At 41.2% G+C, this 16,942-nt stretch overlaps 1 protein-coding gene across 5 annotated transcripts in view; it reads right to left on the reverse strand.

The window, feature by feature from the left end:
• The window catches only part of SPTBN1 (spectrin beta, non-erythrocytic 1), a 214,669-nt gene that overhangs the window by 58,647 nt on the left and 139,080 nt on the right, over positions 1-16,942 (reverse strand). For all 5 annotated transcript variants that reach the window (XM_073339156.2, XM_073339157.2, XM_073339158.2 and 2 more), the window contains 12 exons: positions 14,969-15,049; positions 13,958-14,073; positions 12,664-12,776; positions 11,852-12,039; positions 10,799-10,916; positions 8,863-9,021; positions 8,060-8,362; positions 6,819-6,972; positions 5,303-6,173; positions 5,050-5,187; positions 3,643-4,399; positions 3,233-3,435 (listed from right to left, as the gene is read on the reverse strand). In XM_073339156.2, the coding sequence (XP_073195257.1) occupies positions 3,233-3,435; positions 3,643-4,399; positions 5,050-5,187; positions 5,303-6,173; positions 6,819-6,972; positions 8,060-8,362; positions 8,863-9,021; positions 10,799-10,916; positions 11,852-12,039; positions 12,664-12,776; positions 13,958-14,073; positions 14,969-15,049 (3,201 nt within the window). The remainder of the gene's footprint in view (positions 1-3,232; positions 3,436-3,642; positions 4,400-5,049; positions 5,188-5,302; positions 6,174-6,818; positions 6,973-8,059; positions 8,363-8,862; positions 9,022-10,798; positions 10,917-11,851; positions 12,040-12,663; positions 12,777-13,957; positions 14,074-14,968; positions 15,050-16,942) is intronic.

Here is a 16,942-nt window from a genome sequence, read left to right on the forward strand (position 1 = left end):
CAACACTCAAAAGTTAGGGCTTATTTTCACTACCGGGGTAAACTGAATAACATAAATATGCGAATAACATAGCTGGAGTCAACGTACCTTGGGTTGACTTACCCCGGTGTCTTCACTGCGCTGTGTTGATGGGATACGCTTTCTAGTCGATTTACCTTACTCTTCTCGGGGAGCTAGAGTACTGGAGTCGACCGGAGAGCACTCTGTCATCGATTTAGCGGGTCTTCACTAGACCCGCTAAATCGACACCCAGTGCATCATATGTAGCAGCGGCAATCTCCCCGGTAGTGAAGACAAACCCTTACACTTTGTTTTTGAGGCATTATGCTCCTAGAAACTCAACCGCAATTGCACGTATTTCCTTAATAGTGTAACACTGGGTGGTTTTTGCGGTGTTCCACATAAACAGCTTTGGAAATGTGTTGATGTAAAATGGAATCAAAAACAGTGTCTAGGATTTGCCTTGCATTCAAAGCAGGAACACGTAAAGCCCATGTCATGAAATTAAGGTCTGCAAGGCAGCCATCTAGGGGTAGCAAGGAGGTTTTCACTGCAGCAAAGAGTCACTTGACAACAAGACCCCTGAGTTTTGAGAGCACCTCTTTGAAGCATAGGAAATGGAAGGTGGTCTAGTCAGGCCTAGAATATCCCCACACTTCAGCTGCCTATTACTGGGCTTCAGGGAGAAGCTGACCAGAAGATACTGTGTTCCTGGATCCACCCTTAATGACAGAGGATGTAGGAAAAGTCTGGCTGACCAGAAGACAAGTTCCCTGCCTTAGCAAGTGGGAGGAAAAAGCTACGGTGAAGGAGAGAGAAAATCAGAGAAGATGGGGAAGGAAAGTTTGGGGTTACCTGCTTTGTTTACTTCGGATGAGTGGGAGGAAAGAACTTTTATCCCCATGCTAATATATTTAGTGCTGGCCTTTCAAGCAGTATAATAAAAATGGTGTAAAGATGTTATTTTTCTGTCTAAGAAACAAAATCTTACATTGCAAAATCTAAGTCAGAATCAAGTCAGAAGATGCTATCACAGGCAGGTTGGGAAGCTTGAGAGATTGCCTTATTTATGAAGAGAAAAGCCCCTTGTTCTGTGTTGCCAAATACTGGTTTTTATTTTCCACTTTTCTTACTGGAGGAGCCATGAATGAGAAGCAGGTATTCATGAAAACTAGTCATCACCCGAGGAGAGTGACATTTGAGGGTTGCTGAAAGCCTGGAACGTGTAAAATTCTGTGGTAATGCTGGTACCCAATGTGCCATGCCACCAATACATCCTCTGCTTCTCCTCTAATATGTATGGTGCCAGAAATAAACAGACTATGGAAGCAAGATCCCTACACTGCTAGAGACTGTATAGTTGTAACTGCTCAGGCTTAGAGGGACAGAGTGAAATCAGTGCCGGTGCTGACTGGGTTTACACTGTGTCCTGGTGTTGATTAAAAGGTAATTTGGCAGCAGTGTGATATTAAGTACCTTTATTGCCTTCCCTAATTATTAACAAAGTCTTCTAGGAGAAGTTGAATAGTCCTTCATAGAGCAGAGACTTCTATTTGAACAATTAGGACACACGGGCAGTCCCATTGTAGTGGCCACTGTGCTGTTTATCTCAGTTCAGGTTCTTTGCTGGAGGAGTGGGAAGCTCTGCAGAGTCAGCACACTTGGGCACTGGAATGAATTGAGCCTTGGGTCACTTTCAAGAGATCCCATCTTTCTGGCACTTGGGGCATCATTGCTGAGCTCTAAAGGGAGCCATATCCACTCCATCCTGGTCAGATAGAGGATCACTGAAATGTGTAGGGCATAAGGAAATCCTTCTCAAGAGATCCCCAGGAATCACTGGTAACAGAAATATTCTGCCTTTCTTTGTGAGGGCGTCTTGGTGGGCCATAATGGAGGCAGAATGCATACAGGTTAGAGGTCTTTGCTTTACCCGGACAGAGAAGAAAGGCAAATGACTAAATGGAATATCCTACAGTATTTCACTTAGGTTCATCCTTGGAGAGAAGAGCAATTGGCTATCGCTGAGCTTCTCTGAAGGAGAAACTTACGTAATTAGGGTAAGATGAGTATCTGGTATAAGGATCAAAAGTATTATTTGGCATAAAGGTTCTACGTAAGTTTATTATTATTATTATAGTTGTGCTTTGTGATCTAAGGATAAAAGTGCATCCAAGGCATTAGGTTCATTCCCATCAAAATTAAACATCCTGAATTTAGAAAAGAAGAAGTGCTTAAAATCTACAGCTGCCATGTCCCAGCAATAAGGACAAAGAAATAGCCTATTTTAGGATGAGAGACATTTTTACCAATGGTCTCAGAGTAGAAGCCATCCGATGCATCCGATGAAGTGAGCTGTAGCTCACGAAAGCTTATGCTCAAATAAATGTGTTAGTCTCTAAGGTGCCACAAGTACTCCTTTTCTTTTTACCAATGTTTTCTAATCTAATTTCACAAAAAGAGGCAGGGAACCTCTGTTACACCTTGGGAATCGTGATCAAAGCCAAGTGGGTAGGTCAGGTACAATTTCACTTGTACTCCAGAGGAGCCAACTTCCTTCTTTGGAGAAGGACAGGAATACATTAATATAATTAAATTAGCCAGGTGATAGCAGAGAAACTTTAGACTTGTGGAACCAGGGAAGACCAGCTCCCTCAATTCATAGCATAAACAGTCTATGAATGCTCTGATACAATGATATAGCAACCGTCTCACAGCCAAATCCTACTATTAGCTCACTATTTCAAATGTCTCCAGAAGGAGGCAGAGCTCATATTTGATTACAATTAGCCCATCTCATTTTGAAGCATGCTGGTTCCTAATGTTTTTATAACACAACGAAAACATACCATATTAGGATTTTCTAATACGTCCCTTTGCCTTAATCCATCTACGAGAAAACTGGATTAAAACATACAGGGATTGAGTCTCAGGTCACTTAGGGTCAGCTTTGCACTGCTGTAACTCTACTGATTCCAGTAGAGTTTTTCCCTGTTTACACTGATGTAAGAGAGAGAAGCAAACCCACTTTTCAGTATACTTCAGCTTAATGCCTTGCTCCCAGGAGCTGGGGTTTTCTACATCTCAGTACCAATCCAACTGGTATCAGTGCTTCATGCTAGGAAATCTCCACAATCCAAAGGATAAAGGCAAATTCAGAAAAGAAATTAAGTTCTGGGTGAGCTGGAAAGTTTGATGTACAACAGTCACTAAAACTCTAAGCAAACCTTACCTGTCATCAATAGAGTCCACTTTCTCTTGGATCTTGTCAGAGTTAATGTTCCCATCGCTAAAGAGCCTCCTGCCAGTTTCGACAACTGCATTGAGCTTTTCCTCATTGGCATCCATTGTGGTCATGAAATCCTCCTGTTTTCTAATAGCAGCTTCTGCTCCTTCCAAGGTAGTGGGCATTTCAGTATGGGCCAAAACATATTCCTTTTATTAAGAAAAATATATCAGACAAAAAAGCGTAAGATGTGTTAATTGCTATCTGCTTGACAGAGAGAGGCTCCCCATACCGTGAACTAGAGTGTTTCTCATCTTTGTGAGAAAAAAAACTTGCTATCTTTAGCTAGGCAACTGCAATAAGTGGTGTCAATTTGTCAGAGATTAATGCAAGGAACTAAATTACTGTCCACTTACCTGGTTATTAAGAAATGCTTCAGCTTGCTTAGTGTCTCTGAGAAACAGCTGGTAGGCGTGAGACTGTGAAAGGAGGTTTTGCCTATTCTCCCACATTTTGTGAAGCTCATTCCACCCAGTGTCCAAAGCCTGCAGGCGCTGGCGTAAGAACATATACTGTGCATCGGTTTGTCCTTGGGTTACCATCTCGCCCATGTCTCTCATTTTCTGGTAGTCTTCCTCATAATTGTTGATTTCATTCTTAATATTCTCATGCTGAGTGAGCAGCTTCTCAGCCTCAGTCAGTGTGTTTGGCATGTCTTCTGAGGCAATCGCAGTCTGGGTTCTGGATAGCCAGGACTGGAAGTCGTCCAGGTCACGCAAAAACTGCTGTAGTTTGCTTGCCTCTCCAAGGGACTCTTCCCGGTTCTTGAGGGTAGTTTTCATTTCTTCCCACACATCGCTGATTTCTGCAAGCCTCGACAGGATGGCCTGAGCTTGGTCAGGATGTTCAGATTCCAACTTTTCAGCCTCTTTTTGCAGGTCACTTAGCTTAGCCTCAATGGCTACCAAATCACGTTCCATACCCGTCAACTTTCTCTGAAGGGCCATTACTCCAGTCAGATCATTGCCCAGATCTTGTGTGGATTCAATTACTTTGGTCTTTTCCCTGATCCAGGATTTGGTTTCATTACACTCAAGATGGTAATTCTGGATACTCAGAGCAGAGATAAGAGCATCTTTCTTTCTGTCTACCAGTTCCCTGAACTGGCTCCATCTAAAAATGGGGAGGAGAGAAAAGCAGAGAAACTGAGGGTAATATAGAATAATGGTAAAGTCTAATGTCAACATTTCTGAATGAGGAAAATGGCTGAAGTAAGCCTGTTGAACTTTTAAATAACCTCTTTTTGGTTTTTTTTGTTCTCCCCCCCACAGTGAGCTACAGTGTATACTAGAAAACACCAGATAGCAATGGACTGGATTTCAACATTTTCACTTTTTGCAGGGTCAAATATTTTCTGCAGGTTACACTCTAACTCTCTGGATTTTCCGCATAGCGTGAATGCACATGAAGACTAAAACTAAGACTCTAAGAGCAGGTTTGTAAAATATGCTGTACCAATTGATTTTTACAACAAAATATTTAGCACATTAAGTCTTCATATTATCACAGATTTATAGCTACAGTAGTAAGGGCCTAATTCAGAGTCCATTGATGTCAATGGAACAACTCTGGCTTTGAATCAGGCCCTAAGAGAGAGGCAGAATTTTAAAAAAAAAACAGAACTATGCCAGTTTTCACTAGGTGAAAACCAGACCCTGCCCATTTCAAAAACATATATATAAAATACACAGAAACACAAAAGAAACAACGCTAACCATGTCCTCTAATCTCAAGTTTCCACATGTCATCTGTCATTAACCCACCTTGTATTGAGTTTGTCTTGCTGAGCCTTGATCTCCTTTTCACTTGGATGACCACTGTGCATCAGCTGTCTAGCAATTTGATTTACCACTGCAACACGGGATGCCTGATTGTTCATTTCTGGTTCTAAGCTTTCAAATCTGAAAAAAAGATCATAAAGGCATTGGGAACCCTCAGTCACAGACAAGATAAGACTAGAGTGAGGCACACAGGTAGCTGATATACAACAGGACCTCCTCACAATTCTATTCTCACCTGTGTTGGATCACTTCCAGGTCTTCAAGCTTCTCTGGAATCTCCATATTGTTGAGCCACTGCTCCTTTTCATCAATCCAAAGTTCACAAGCATCTGCTTCACTGAACATCTTATACAGAGCAAGGGTATCTTGTAGAGCTTGTTTACGGAGCCGTGTCAGTTCAGCGACCTCTTTGTATCTTTCCTCTATTCCAGACAACCTGCCTTGAACGTCTGGAGATTCGGCGTGTTCCTGAGGCAGAGCTTTTGCTTGCTCATGCAGTGAGTCAATGGTTGGCCTATAGTTTGCAATCTCTTCAGCAACATCTTTGTGTTTCTTGACCAAGGACTGAGTAGAATACTCATCGTGACCAACATCATTGCTGGAGACAATTTTGAGGATGTCCAACATCCATGCATCAATATCATCAGCATCAGCTTGGAACTGATGAAGAAGAGAGGCTTCCTCCAGGCGTTTCTTCCTAATGGCAGACAGCTGCTCCAGGTTAGCCCATTGCTCTCGCATATCCTTAATTCTCTCTCTAATTTTTTCAGACCCAAAGTGCTCCTCAGCAATCATATCTTCACCTTCTTTTATTGCCTGCTGGAAGTTGCCACTACGGCCACTCATTTCATCTTCAAATGCCTTATGCTTGCTCAAGAGACGGACAATGCTAGTTAGGTCCTTCCCATAGTCATCAGATGACAAGATCTGCTCCTTTTCTCTGATCCAGCCCTCTTCTTCTGCCATTTCCCAGAAGAATTTCCACAGACGCCTGGATTCTTCCAAGCGAGCTTGGCGTTCGGCTGCTAACTGGCATAGCTCTTGGTAACAAAACTCCATATGAGCTACACGATCTCTGATAACTTGTGGATCACACGGTTTGTAACCTGATCAGACAGAAATGTATTAGAGTTCAATCTTACTTATTTTTACCTGTAAAACTAGAGCACCTAGGACTCTTAATGCTTGCAGAGTAGCCATCACAGAGTAGCTGAGTGCACTAAAAGACTAGAGTACCAGTCAAACCTCACTCTAAGTTATTTGTGTGTAAGTCCTGAGTATTCTCAGTGAATTCAGATAAATTACTTTCGATTTACCCTACTGAACTCAAGAGCAAAATGGCAGTACAAAAACGGGGAAGTTTTACTCTAGTGTAATTTAGTGAAATTCCTCTTGATTTACATTACTGTGTACGAGATCAGAGTCAGATCCAATAACTTGAACTGTAACCATTAGAAAGAGGTGAAATGGGAAATTGTAAGGCAAAAGGAATGACTGGTAAAAAGTTACAAAATCTGCTAGCTACTAGTGTGAAATGCCATGCAAAATACAGTGCCATGATGAATTCTGAGAAGGTAACTGGCCAAATTTACCTCTGGCATAAGTAAATCCAACTTGAATCAATGGAGATGGGCCCACTTACGCTGGTGAATTTAGCCCAATGTGTATTATACGGCTAATGAAGCTCAATAAATATGTAACCAAAATTATTGTCTCTTCAAACCTAACACATAAGTAAAACTACAACTTACCTTCTCCATCTGTGGCAAATTTCTGAGCAGATGCATTGACTCCCCGCACTCTTTCAGCCTGAATGGCAATGTCTGCCTCCACCAGCGCATGCTTCTGTAACAGGTCCTCTACCCCTAACAAATGCTTGCCATAGTCTTGAGATAGCAGAAGCACCTGCTCAAAGAAAGCAAGTTAAAAGCCTGAGTTAGTCACTATTAAAACAATCTACTTCATGCACCTCCCAAAGCACAGAACTAGAGATTCTCACCGCAGTGCAACTGGCCACACGGTAAAAGTCTCCTTTACAGATATAAGACCCCAGGCATCAAGTAGCATTTTCATGACTGCGTTTTTATTTTTTTTTAATTCTTTTTTAGCCAATAGAGCACTTTTATGCCACCTATAAGCATAGAATGAGCAATATTTACATATGATGGGCCAAGTTCTGCTCTCAGTACACTGGTTTAAATCTGGAGTGATACCAGTAATTTACATAGAGCCATTACAGATTTACACTGGTGACAATATATTTCGGCCAATATTTTCTCTATATTTTCAAAACTCTATTACGCAAAAAGGGCTTCGTTGTGCCACTGAAACAGTCTTGTGTTGGGGAGGGTGTAGAACTGTATTGCCTAGGGGAGCACTGGGAGACGTTCTGCCTCCCTTAGCTCCTGGGCACTGCACGCAGCTACTGCAGCCCTTATGGGGGTGCAGTGTCATTCCTCTGCACAGCCAGTCAGCTCTGCTGGCTGACAGGTAAGGAAGAATGGATGGAGCCATGGCCCTGCCCCTCTCCCCAGCTCAAAGACAGGTGGGAAACAGTTTGCATGTTCTCTTGAGCACAGCAGCTGCAAGTCTTCTTGGCCCTCATGAGAGCTGCACAGCTGAGGAAGAGAGGTCCTTATCTCCTTCCACCCACATGTGCATTGCATAAAGGGTCTGGCCCAGAATGAGTACTGCATTGAATGTAAATCTGCCTTCCCCAAACAGAGACAAGCAAAAATAAAATATTACTTTGTTTAGAAGGTGAGAGAAGTACTTGGGGGTTTTTTGTAGCTGTTTTCATTTTATATTTTAAAAAAAGTCCAGCATTGTGTATCAAGAAGTGAACTGATGTACGTGAATGGAGAGCTCCTGCTTTTGAACATTTGGTTCCTGACATTATGTTTAAAACAAACATAATTCAAACAGATAAAGGACACACATAATGTGTAACAGCAGCAGTTTCCTGCCATCATCTTATCTTGGTGACATTTACCTTCATTTCATCCATCCAGTCCATAATGTAAAGCATTTCCTGGAATATCTTTTGCAGACCAAGGTTCATCTCCAGTCTTTGTCTACGTGCCCTGAGTAGCTCCAGCAGGTACTCCCACAGGCGTATAACATTGTCTTTTCTTGCAGTGATGCGTTTGATATCATGGTAATTCTCAGTCTCAAGTTCCTTTGCAACAGCAACCACCGCCTGGACTCGTTCTTCATATGCAGCAATGTCTGTTTCAATGGCCTCGTGTTTTTTAGTGGCAGCCTCCACGGCTGGAAGGTCAAAACCAAAGTTATCCTGTAAATGCACAGAATTCATTTTAGTAATGCCTGTGCATCAAAAATGCTATTGCTCAAACAAAGCTGCGTAATGTTACTTTTGATTATTCAAAACAAATTTGCTAACAACGGTGGCTTCAAAATACTCTGAAAATACATCCATTGATAAAAACAGCAGATATATTACTGGGAAAATCATGAATTGGCCTTATGGCAAGGGGACCTCACAGGCATTTTCTGTCTCTAATGTCAATGAATCAAGTTCATCCCTGGTGTAATTCCACTGAATTCACTAGCCATTTACTTGGTCCTTCCATTTCATGGAAATAATGAATATTGGGGAGACATTCCTGCATAGTTTTCTACTGAGTCTAGACTTGCCGAATTAGTTCAGAGGGAGTCTAACACACACAGCACAAACTAGCATGAAGTAGGGAACACGCATTGCGCGCAGAAACTGTATCCCATAATTACTCACGGTGATAAGTTTAGTCATACAAATAGTTCTGAAAGCACCACCTGAGAAACCAGACGTTGATTTTCACTCAGCCAAGTTTCTCTCATAGCTGCCTTGCGATCAAATCTCCGTGCAAGTTGTTCCAGTTTCTCTTGTCTTATGAGCTCATTTCGCAGTGCCAGTTCTCTTTCATGTTCAGCTTTTTCCAGTCTTTCCCAGGCCTGAAGAGATGAAAAAAATGAATCATCATATTCTTTAGATTCACTTTTTTAAAGAACTTTGAGAAATCACACCAACTTTGCATGAAATCAATACTGTGGACTAAAATTAATTCCTGATGTAAATTCACTGTGGCCAAAGCAGTTACATAAGGGATGAATTTGGCCCATGTTGTTTAGTGAAAGAGCACAGGACTGTCAGGCTTTATACCCACCTCTGCCAATGCGTGGCCAAGACAGAACTACTTACACTTTCAGTTCCTCAATTTACCTGCCTATGAACTGGGTATCAAATGTGCCTACCTCACAGGAATGTTGTGAGGATCTTTCTTTATTTGTTTTAAATCTGTTTTCTTTAAACAAAACAATTGGTTTGAATTTGTACATCCAAGTGTGTTTAATCTTTCCTCAAAAGAGCTAAAATCTTTCCCTTTTAGGGAGAGAAAATATGATTCACCTGTTCTCTCTCCTAAATCATTCTCCACATAGATCTTTAAGGTCTGACTTTTAGAAAAAGAGCAGAACACTGGGTTCTATTTCTTTTGTTGCATGAGACATTTTTTAAAAAGTAAAAAGCTGTTCACGTACATTAAGCTATTGCCATAAAAATTACATATTAAAATCAAGCTAATCAGCATTACAGATCCTTCTCATCAAAAACAAAAATATCCCCAGTTAATCAGACACTATCCTAGATTCCTCTAAATCCTAACAGATGTGACTTTGCCTGAAACCAAGTATTTTAGGCATTCACAGGCACAGGAGCAGGAGCATAACATAAACAGGGGAGTTGTGCAGTTTATTGCTCTCCCGGATGCAGAGTGAAGCACAGACACCAGTAACAGCTGCTCTGGGAATTCCAAGCATGATAAAAAGCAAATTAGGAAGGCTCACAGTTTGAAGCCATTTGTTATCCCCAAGAGATCTTGTCAGACCTGTTGCTGTTCAGTCAGCTGTAGCTGAGTAACAGCTAGTTGTATAAACTCTGACTGGGAACCAACAAGATTGTTCCCAGTGGCTTCACACAAACCTTCTCCTTCCCTAACTCTCTCGCATAGTGGACATTAGGACAGAGACACTTATGGGGCAAATTCTGCCCCCTGTTCTGTGGCCAAGGAAGACCCTTGATTCACTGTGGAACTCTGTTCTGCTTTAGCTGCCAGGGGGCTTTGATGGCAGGTAGAGCGCATTGGAAAATGGGGTATGGGGGGAAGGGAGATCACTAAATGTTGTTTCTCTTTTCTGTCAGAGGGCCTGCCTACACAGCAACTGGGAGGGTGCTAGCCACCCAAGTACAATCCCACCTAACCCCCTGTACGCAGGTGGCGAGCCCCAACTGCCAGGGCCATACTACTATTTTTAGCATGCTAGCTTGAGCCAAGCTACTGCGTGTCTGTCTACCCGCACTGGGAAGCACAATCACAGCTGCTCCGTAGATATACCCAGTGAGTTCTATGGGGCGGGACTAATGAGAAGCAGGGCAAGGCCAGTGGATCTACAGCTACAAAACACCAGTCACCATTTCCCCCAGCAGAGGGAGCATATGCAAGTGCTGCAGATGCTGCTGCAGCCTTGAGGCTACATTAGTGGTTATCCAGTGTGGCCTGCAGGAAAAGTCATTCTACCCCCTCAATCCTTTAGGATCCCCTGCATCAATCCAGGGGTCCTGGGGTTGGTGCGGGGGACAGTTTTCTCCCTAGCGAGCTGGAAGTAAGATTAAAAGAAAAGAAACATTTGACATGCACATAAGGAGCTGAGAAAACAGAGTTTATGCTTTCACCTTGTTAATGTCCGAGATGAGTTTGCCCTCCCGTGGCATGTATACTTTCTGATTGTTAGCCCTCATTTTGCTTTGGATGGTGAAAAGCAGTACTTCTAAGTTTCCTTTTTCTGTAAATCTAGACACAAATTCCCAAAAGAAAACAGGGTTAAAATGAATATTTCATCACTTCTAATGAACTAAAGAGTGCTTTCTTGAAGGACTGACGTTGTTCATAGCTCAGTAATACAATTATTATTAGTCTTTTTTTTCTGTTTCATTGCGGGTGAAAGCAGGAAGGACAGGAGTAGTGCCCACGAGAACCAACTGGTTCAAATGTCACAATGATTGCACAAAGTCAGCCGATTTGTTTTTATATATTGAAATCCCTCGGGGAGGGGGGAGGCAGTTTTTTTATTTCATGAACTGACCTAGTTAATCTACTGACACAGAATTTAAGGCTAGATTCAAAGTTCATTGAAGTCAATGAGACTCTTTCTTTTGAATCAGGCCTTTAGAGCACTTCCTAGAAAATACACTCATTTTATAGGCACTATGAAACCAACCGCAATTGTAATGCATCTGGACGGTGATTATTATTAATGAAAACTGCATTAATTGATTATACATATTTACAGGGTCATAACATTACAAGGCAGCTTACAGAACTAAAGAGACTTAGTTTCTTGTTACATCAGTTTTTAGCATTCAAAGTTATGTTTTGTAAGACCAGAGACACTTGCTCTTGATCTGGGATAAACAATGAAATACTATTATTAGCTGTGTACATGTATTATACAGTGCTGACATGCATAAATGGTGGCATTATTGTCTGATAATGATACTCTATTGCTCCTTGCAGTACTTTACTATGAGTAGTTATGAGTGGCTGCTGCGAGGCAGTATCTGCTGGTATCTTGCAAATGGCACAGTGTTTTTCTTGTTCTACTGTGTGTGTGGGTGAGTGAAAGAGTGAAAGATCAGGACTAAGTAGAAATAAGATACCAGAGGTTTTTAAGCTATTTTCTTAAGATGAGATTAATAAAAAAACAAAAGCAGAGTGATTGAGTTTACTTAGGTGGTTTCTCCACTGTGCGGTAAGTGTTGAATGCCTGTAGCTGCTGTTGCACACCAACCAGTGAGTTGGCAAATTTGCGATTGTTCAGGATGATAATCGTTTGTTCAATCCACTCAAGAAGGTCAGAAGCCAGCGATTCATATTTTTCAATCATTTTCTCTGTTTCAATAGCATTGTCAAGCACCTGTAACAAGCAGCACAAAACAACTGAGGAACAAGGCCAGACCAGTTCAAACGCATTTCAATCCTACATCTACGTAAAAGAGACCGTGCAGGGGAACTTAGCTTACAGATCAATGGCTAATTCCTGAGTACAACAGGGGATAGGATAACTGAGGAGTGGGGACCCTGCACTGCTCTGCAGTGAATTCCCATGATCCCAGGCAAACTGAGGGGCAGGATGTGGTGATTGATCGACTGAGAAAGAATTCCCGTTCAGTCTGTCTCAAGGGCAAGGATGGTGGCTGCTGTGCAAAGTGGGAGAGAAAGCATGTGTGCTTTTTTAAACAAGGGACTCCTCAAGGCTGCAAACAAGGGGAGAGAGAAACTCTTGGGGATGGGAAGCAGTTATTGGGCAGGAGAAAGCCACGTCTATGTAAAGTTAACAAGCAAAATAAAATATCAGCTAAATGGTTTTTGTTAAGATATGGATGGAAATATCAGGAAAGATTAAGCACTTCCTATATTTTATAGGAATATATAGTGTTCACGTCCATAATTAAAAGCTAACATATACAATGGGCTGAAGCGCTCACTAGAAACGAATAGTTAGTTTGCTGCATCACAAATAAAATCTTAGCTTGCAAACCTTTCCAATACGTTTTCCTTCAACAGCTAAAGCTTTCATCTTAGAAAAGTAGTGGTAATATGTCACCACATAGGTGATAATTGACTTTTCATCAGGATGGTCAACACTGATATCTGAAAACCAAATAAGAGTTACTTTAGTATACTGTGGGATATGTGGTTTGAAACAATGCGTACAGTGCTGACAATCCACTATGTAAGACTCAGAGATGTGGGTTCAGTGGCCTTTCAGCTTCCCAGATTTTATCTGAAGTCTAGCCTTACGTGCCTAAACTAAAATACGTTCAGTGGTTCTGAGTTAGTGTCATATTCTTTGGTAGTGGCAGCTACAGAACTCCATGACTACTAAGTGCTATATTTTGTGTTAGGCTTAGAGAATGCAAACTGTCATTGAAGTAAAGGACGGGGAGTCATGACCTTTTGGTTCTATTCCAATTTCTGCTGCCTGAGGCTGATATTTACCTATCTTCACAGGGATGTTGTGAGGCACAATTTTTGTCAAACACTTAGAAGGCTGATGTTATGATAGTATTAAGAGTATTACAGAGAGGAAATTCCAACCACCAGCACCAAGGAGTTATAGACTGTCACCCACAGTCATATTTAGAATTCACAAAGGCAAGCAAACCCAGCTGGATATTTGTTCAGGAGAATCCTTAACGAGTGCAGATGGAGAGTAAATTATTTCCAATCCTTGCAGAAATGTTGATGTATTGGAAAGTCAGTGAGAAGAAACTTTCCCAGTGACGACATGATCTTTACCTGTCCTGTGACAATAAAGCTCCCTATTCTAATGTTACTTTGACTTGAAACTACATGCCGCACATGAACACTAATATTCATTTGTTGGCTGAAAAAATGCTGCTGACAATTCTATGAAGAATGTGTCATCTATATTTTAGCTTAAAGAAAAAGTTTTATGTACAGATGATAGAGATGTCTCTTCACTGGGATGTTCTTATGTTTTATATACAAGGCCAGTATGGTGGTCTAGTTACAGCAAAACACTGCCACATGAGAGAATGAGAGTCCTCGGATCCTTGACTGGGACTGAAGGGAACTGGGATTGAAGGTCCCTTGCAGAAGGGAACATCTCGAGCATCTCTCTGATGTCTTACCTACTCCTCCTCAGGAAAATGCAGGGAGTGGTACTGATAGGAAAGAGAGCTGCATCCAGTTGCCTTCCGCACAAAAATCTGCCACAAAACATCACCTTGGGGCATGGAGGGTTGTAAAAAAGGAATGATATTCCTCCACATACAGCCAGTCAATGCTGTAAGGGTAGGAACTCTTACCCTCTGGGTCCAGAAGCTTAGTGAGACCAAGGTGTTGCTCTGCCAGGTTAAAAGCATTCTGCAGATTGTAGTGTGCATTTGATTTCTTCAGCTTGTCAAAATCAATCAGATCAGGCCTAAAAAATAAGAAAAATCCTTGATTTCCCCAACACACAAGCATGTTGCTTTAAAATGAATGAATAAAAATAAATCCGAGACACCCAAAATAGCAGTGGTGACCTATGGAGCTAAGTTCACCAGGGATGAATTTGGACCAGATTCTGACACCTTTACTTGTATTATCCAGTACTTTACTTCTCAAGTAGTCGTACCCCTTTCAGTAGGACACTGAAGGAGTAAGGTACTGCACAGCATGTGCCAGGGTGGCACAATCTGGCCCATGACAAAAATGGGGATAATTTACCAAGAATGAATGTGACCTAAATGAATAAGAAAAAACAAATAATCTACTGCCAGGGTTGTGCAGCCTTAACTCACATTTGTGAGCACTTTCTTGTGCAAGTAGTCACCAATGTGAGTACAAGTGGTATAGTTTAGCTCCTAATGAACATTTAACCTAGGGCCAAATTATGCCACCTTACTAACACGGAGTATCACCATACTTCACAAGTAGTCCATTGAATTCAATGGTGCTAGTCAGGGTAAGTAAGGGTAGCACATGTGGAAAAGAGTAGCTGTCTATTTAGGTACCGAATTGACATTGTGAGGAAAGTAGTCAATCACAAAGTGATACAATCACATATGTATGATTTATTCTCCTGAATACAAATGTAGCCATTTTGATGTGCAATGCCAGACACTAACTACCACTTGGGTGAACTGGCAATGATGTGAAGAGCTACAACAGTCTGATTATTTTGCTGCATCTTTTGCCCATGGGACTCTGCAATGTTCTTGCAACCTATCTTCAACTCCCACAGATTTAAAAATCAAACAGCGAACTACTATACTACAAAATTGTGAGTACACTTTCATCTTTCTAAATCTATAGCGAATATTCCAAGGACATACCTGTGTTTATGGATTAGTGCGTTGAAAGCCATCCCATCCCTCCAGCTAGTGGTAAAGTTGTGAATGTTGACGTTGGGGTAACTGACACAACAAAAACCAGAAAGAGCATAATCAATATAGCATTCCTGCTCTGGCTTTGCATGTTATGTCAGTGGAAGCTGGTGGTAGGAGTGACAATTATAACATAAGGGAGGGATGTTATCAACCAGCTACTAAAGTTTCACAATCATAATGACTGTTGTCTATTCATGTCAATAGCAAGAGGCAAGAACATCTCAGTTTTCCTTGTAACGCTTAAAGAAAGGTTATACATTCTACGCGTGTGATAATAACCAACTTTTTTTAAAAAGCTAGAAAAGTAATTTTACTCTGTGGTGCCCAGTCTGCAGTCCGTATTGTTCCGATGTCTTCAAGTCTGAAGTCACTTCTTGACTCAACAGCTGAAAATTATTATTTTCAGGTACTTGAAATATTAAATATTGGAGAGGGATAGGAACTGCTGGAGAAGCAGAACGGAAAGTTTCAGAGGAATGACCTTTCCCCACAAATGCTTTTAACCGAGAGTTCAAGATTTTGAGTGTGATGGTCAAATTTGTGCCTAATGGATTGAGCAGATTCAAGATTAATTTGATCAGTGGTTCAGGGACTTTCAAAGTTTCCGAAAAATGTTCAGGTTGTTTGCAAACCCCAGTTAAGGTGAACTCTCTGAAAGAGAGGCCTAAGTTTCGCTAGAATTACTTAACTGCGCTCAATTTGCTATACGTCCATTCAAGTTTCATGAAGGAAAGAAACAGTGGATTTCTATAAATAATGGATAGCCAGTTAATAGCAAGAAGGCTACTATTTGTGAAAGGCATTTTGGAAGCACTTCTGTTTATGTAAGCCCTCTTTCTAAATGTGAAAGAAATCAAAACTTTAATTGCCTAACAAATTCAAACCTGCACTAAATAATGTGTGTGGCTACCTCAGAGGCAGCAGGACACCAAGGAGTCTGTTTCAGAGAAGCAGCAACAGTCTTCCCATTGATATTCTTTTTCCTTGCAGCCCTCAAAAGATATTCTGTGGGCCAAATCCACCAAAATCAAGCGTAAAGAACAAGATTTAATCAAGACAAGCTACAGTCCTTTGACGTTTAAAACTCTTTTCATTATCTAGGGTGAATTCCATTGCATAATACTGAATTCCTATAAAAAGCGACACACTATTTCTGCAGGTTAGGACTTTCAGAAGACTAGAATTGTAGTCCTCAGAATTATACCACTCCTGAGACTACAATGAACATCTTTGTTTCATTAAGTCCTTTTGCCCAGCCTACGCCATCCACAAAAACAACGCCCAACTTCTCCGTCCCAAAATGCAACCCCACAACCAGAAAGAGAGAAAATTATATTATTTTGATGTTAGAGTCTTCTGAGATTCTGCCTTGAAAGGAGAGCAGGATTCAGATAAATACTTTTGTGTTCCAATGATATTCTAGGAACAGATATGGAACATCCTAGTCAACAAACACACAAACTCAAAAGGACTGCATCAATTTTCAGCTATCTATGTTTTGGCCTGCTCCCACTGAAGTCAAAGGGAAATTGACACGGACTTTCATGGAAACAGCTCTCGGTTCCTAGTATATTTTCTAAAACAAAACGTGAAGGACCAGCAGCTCAGGATTATATACCACAGAGTCTTGTCAATCTCACAATAATAATCTAATGATCCACAAGCAGAACACCATTGTTTAGAATGACCCAAAATTCCACTGAAAACACAGAGAAGACTTGGGGCAAAGCTTCTGAAACAGTTAAAATGCTAGTTATTGTATATATCTATGACCTCACAAAAAAATTAAGGGAAAAAATCTGGTAGTAAACATGCCTCAGTGTCATCACAATCTCATAACAGGAATGGAAAGGGGGTGTTGAGCTAGTAGTCTTTCCTGAATTCTCAGATTCTGATATTTAGCACGTAGAACACATGAAA

This window comes from Lepidochelys kempii, chromosome 3, assembly GCF_965140285.1.
Source record: "Lepidochelys kempii isolate rLepKem1 chromosome 3, rLepKem1.hap1, whole genome shotgun sequence".
Classification (NCBI taxonomy): Eukaryota; Metazoa; Chordata; order Testudines; family Cheloniidae; genus Lepidochelys; species Lepidochelys kempii.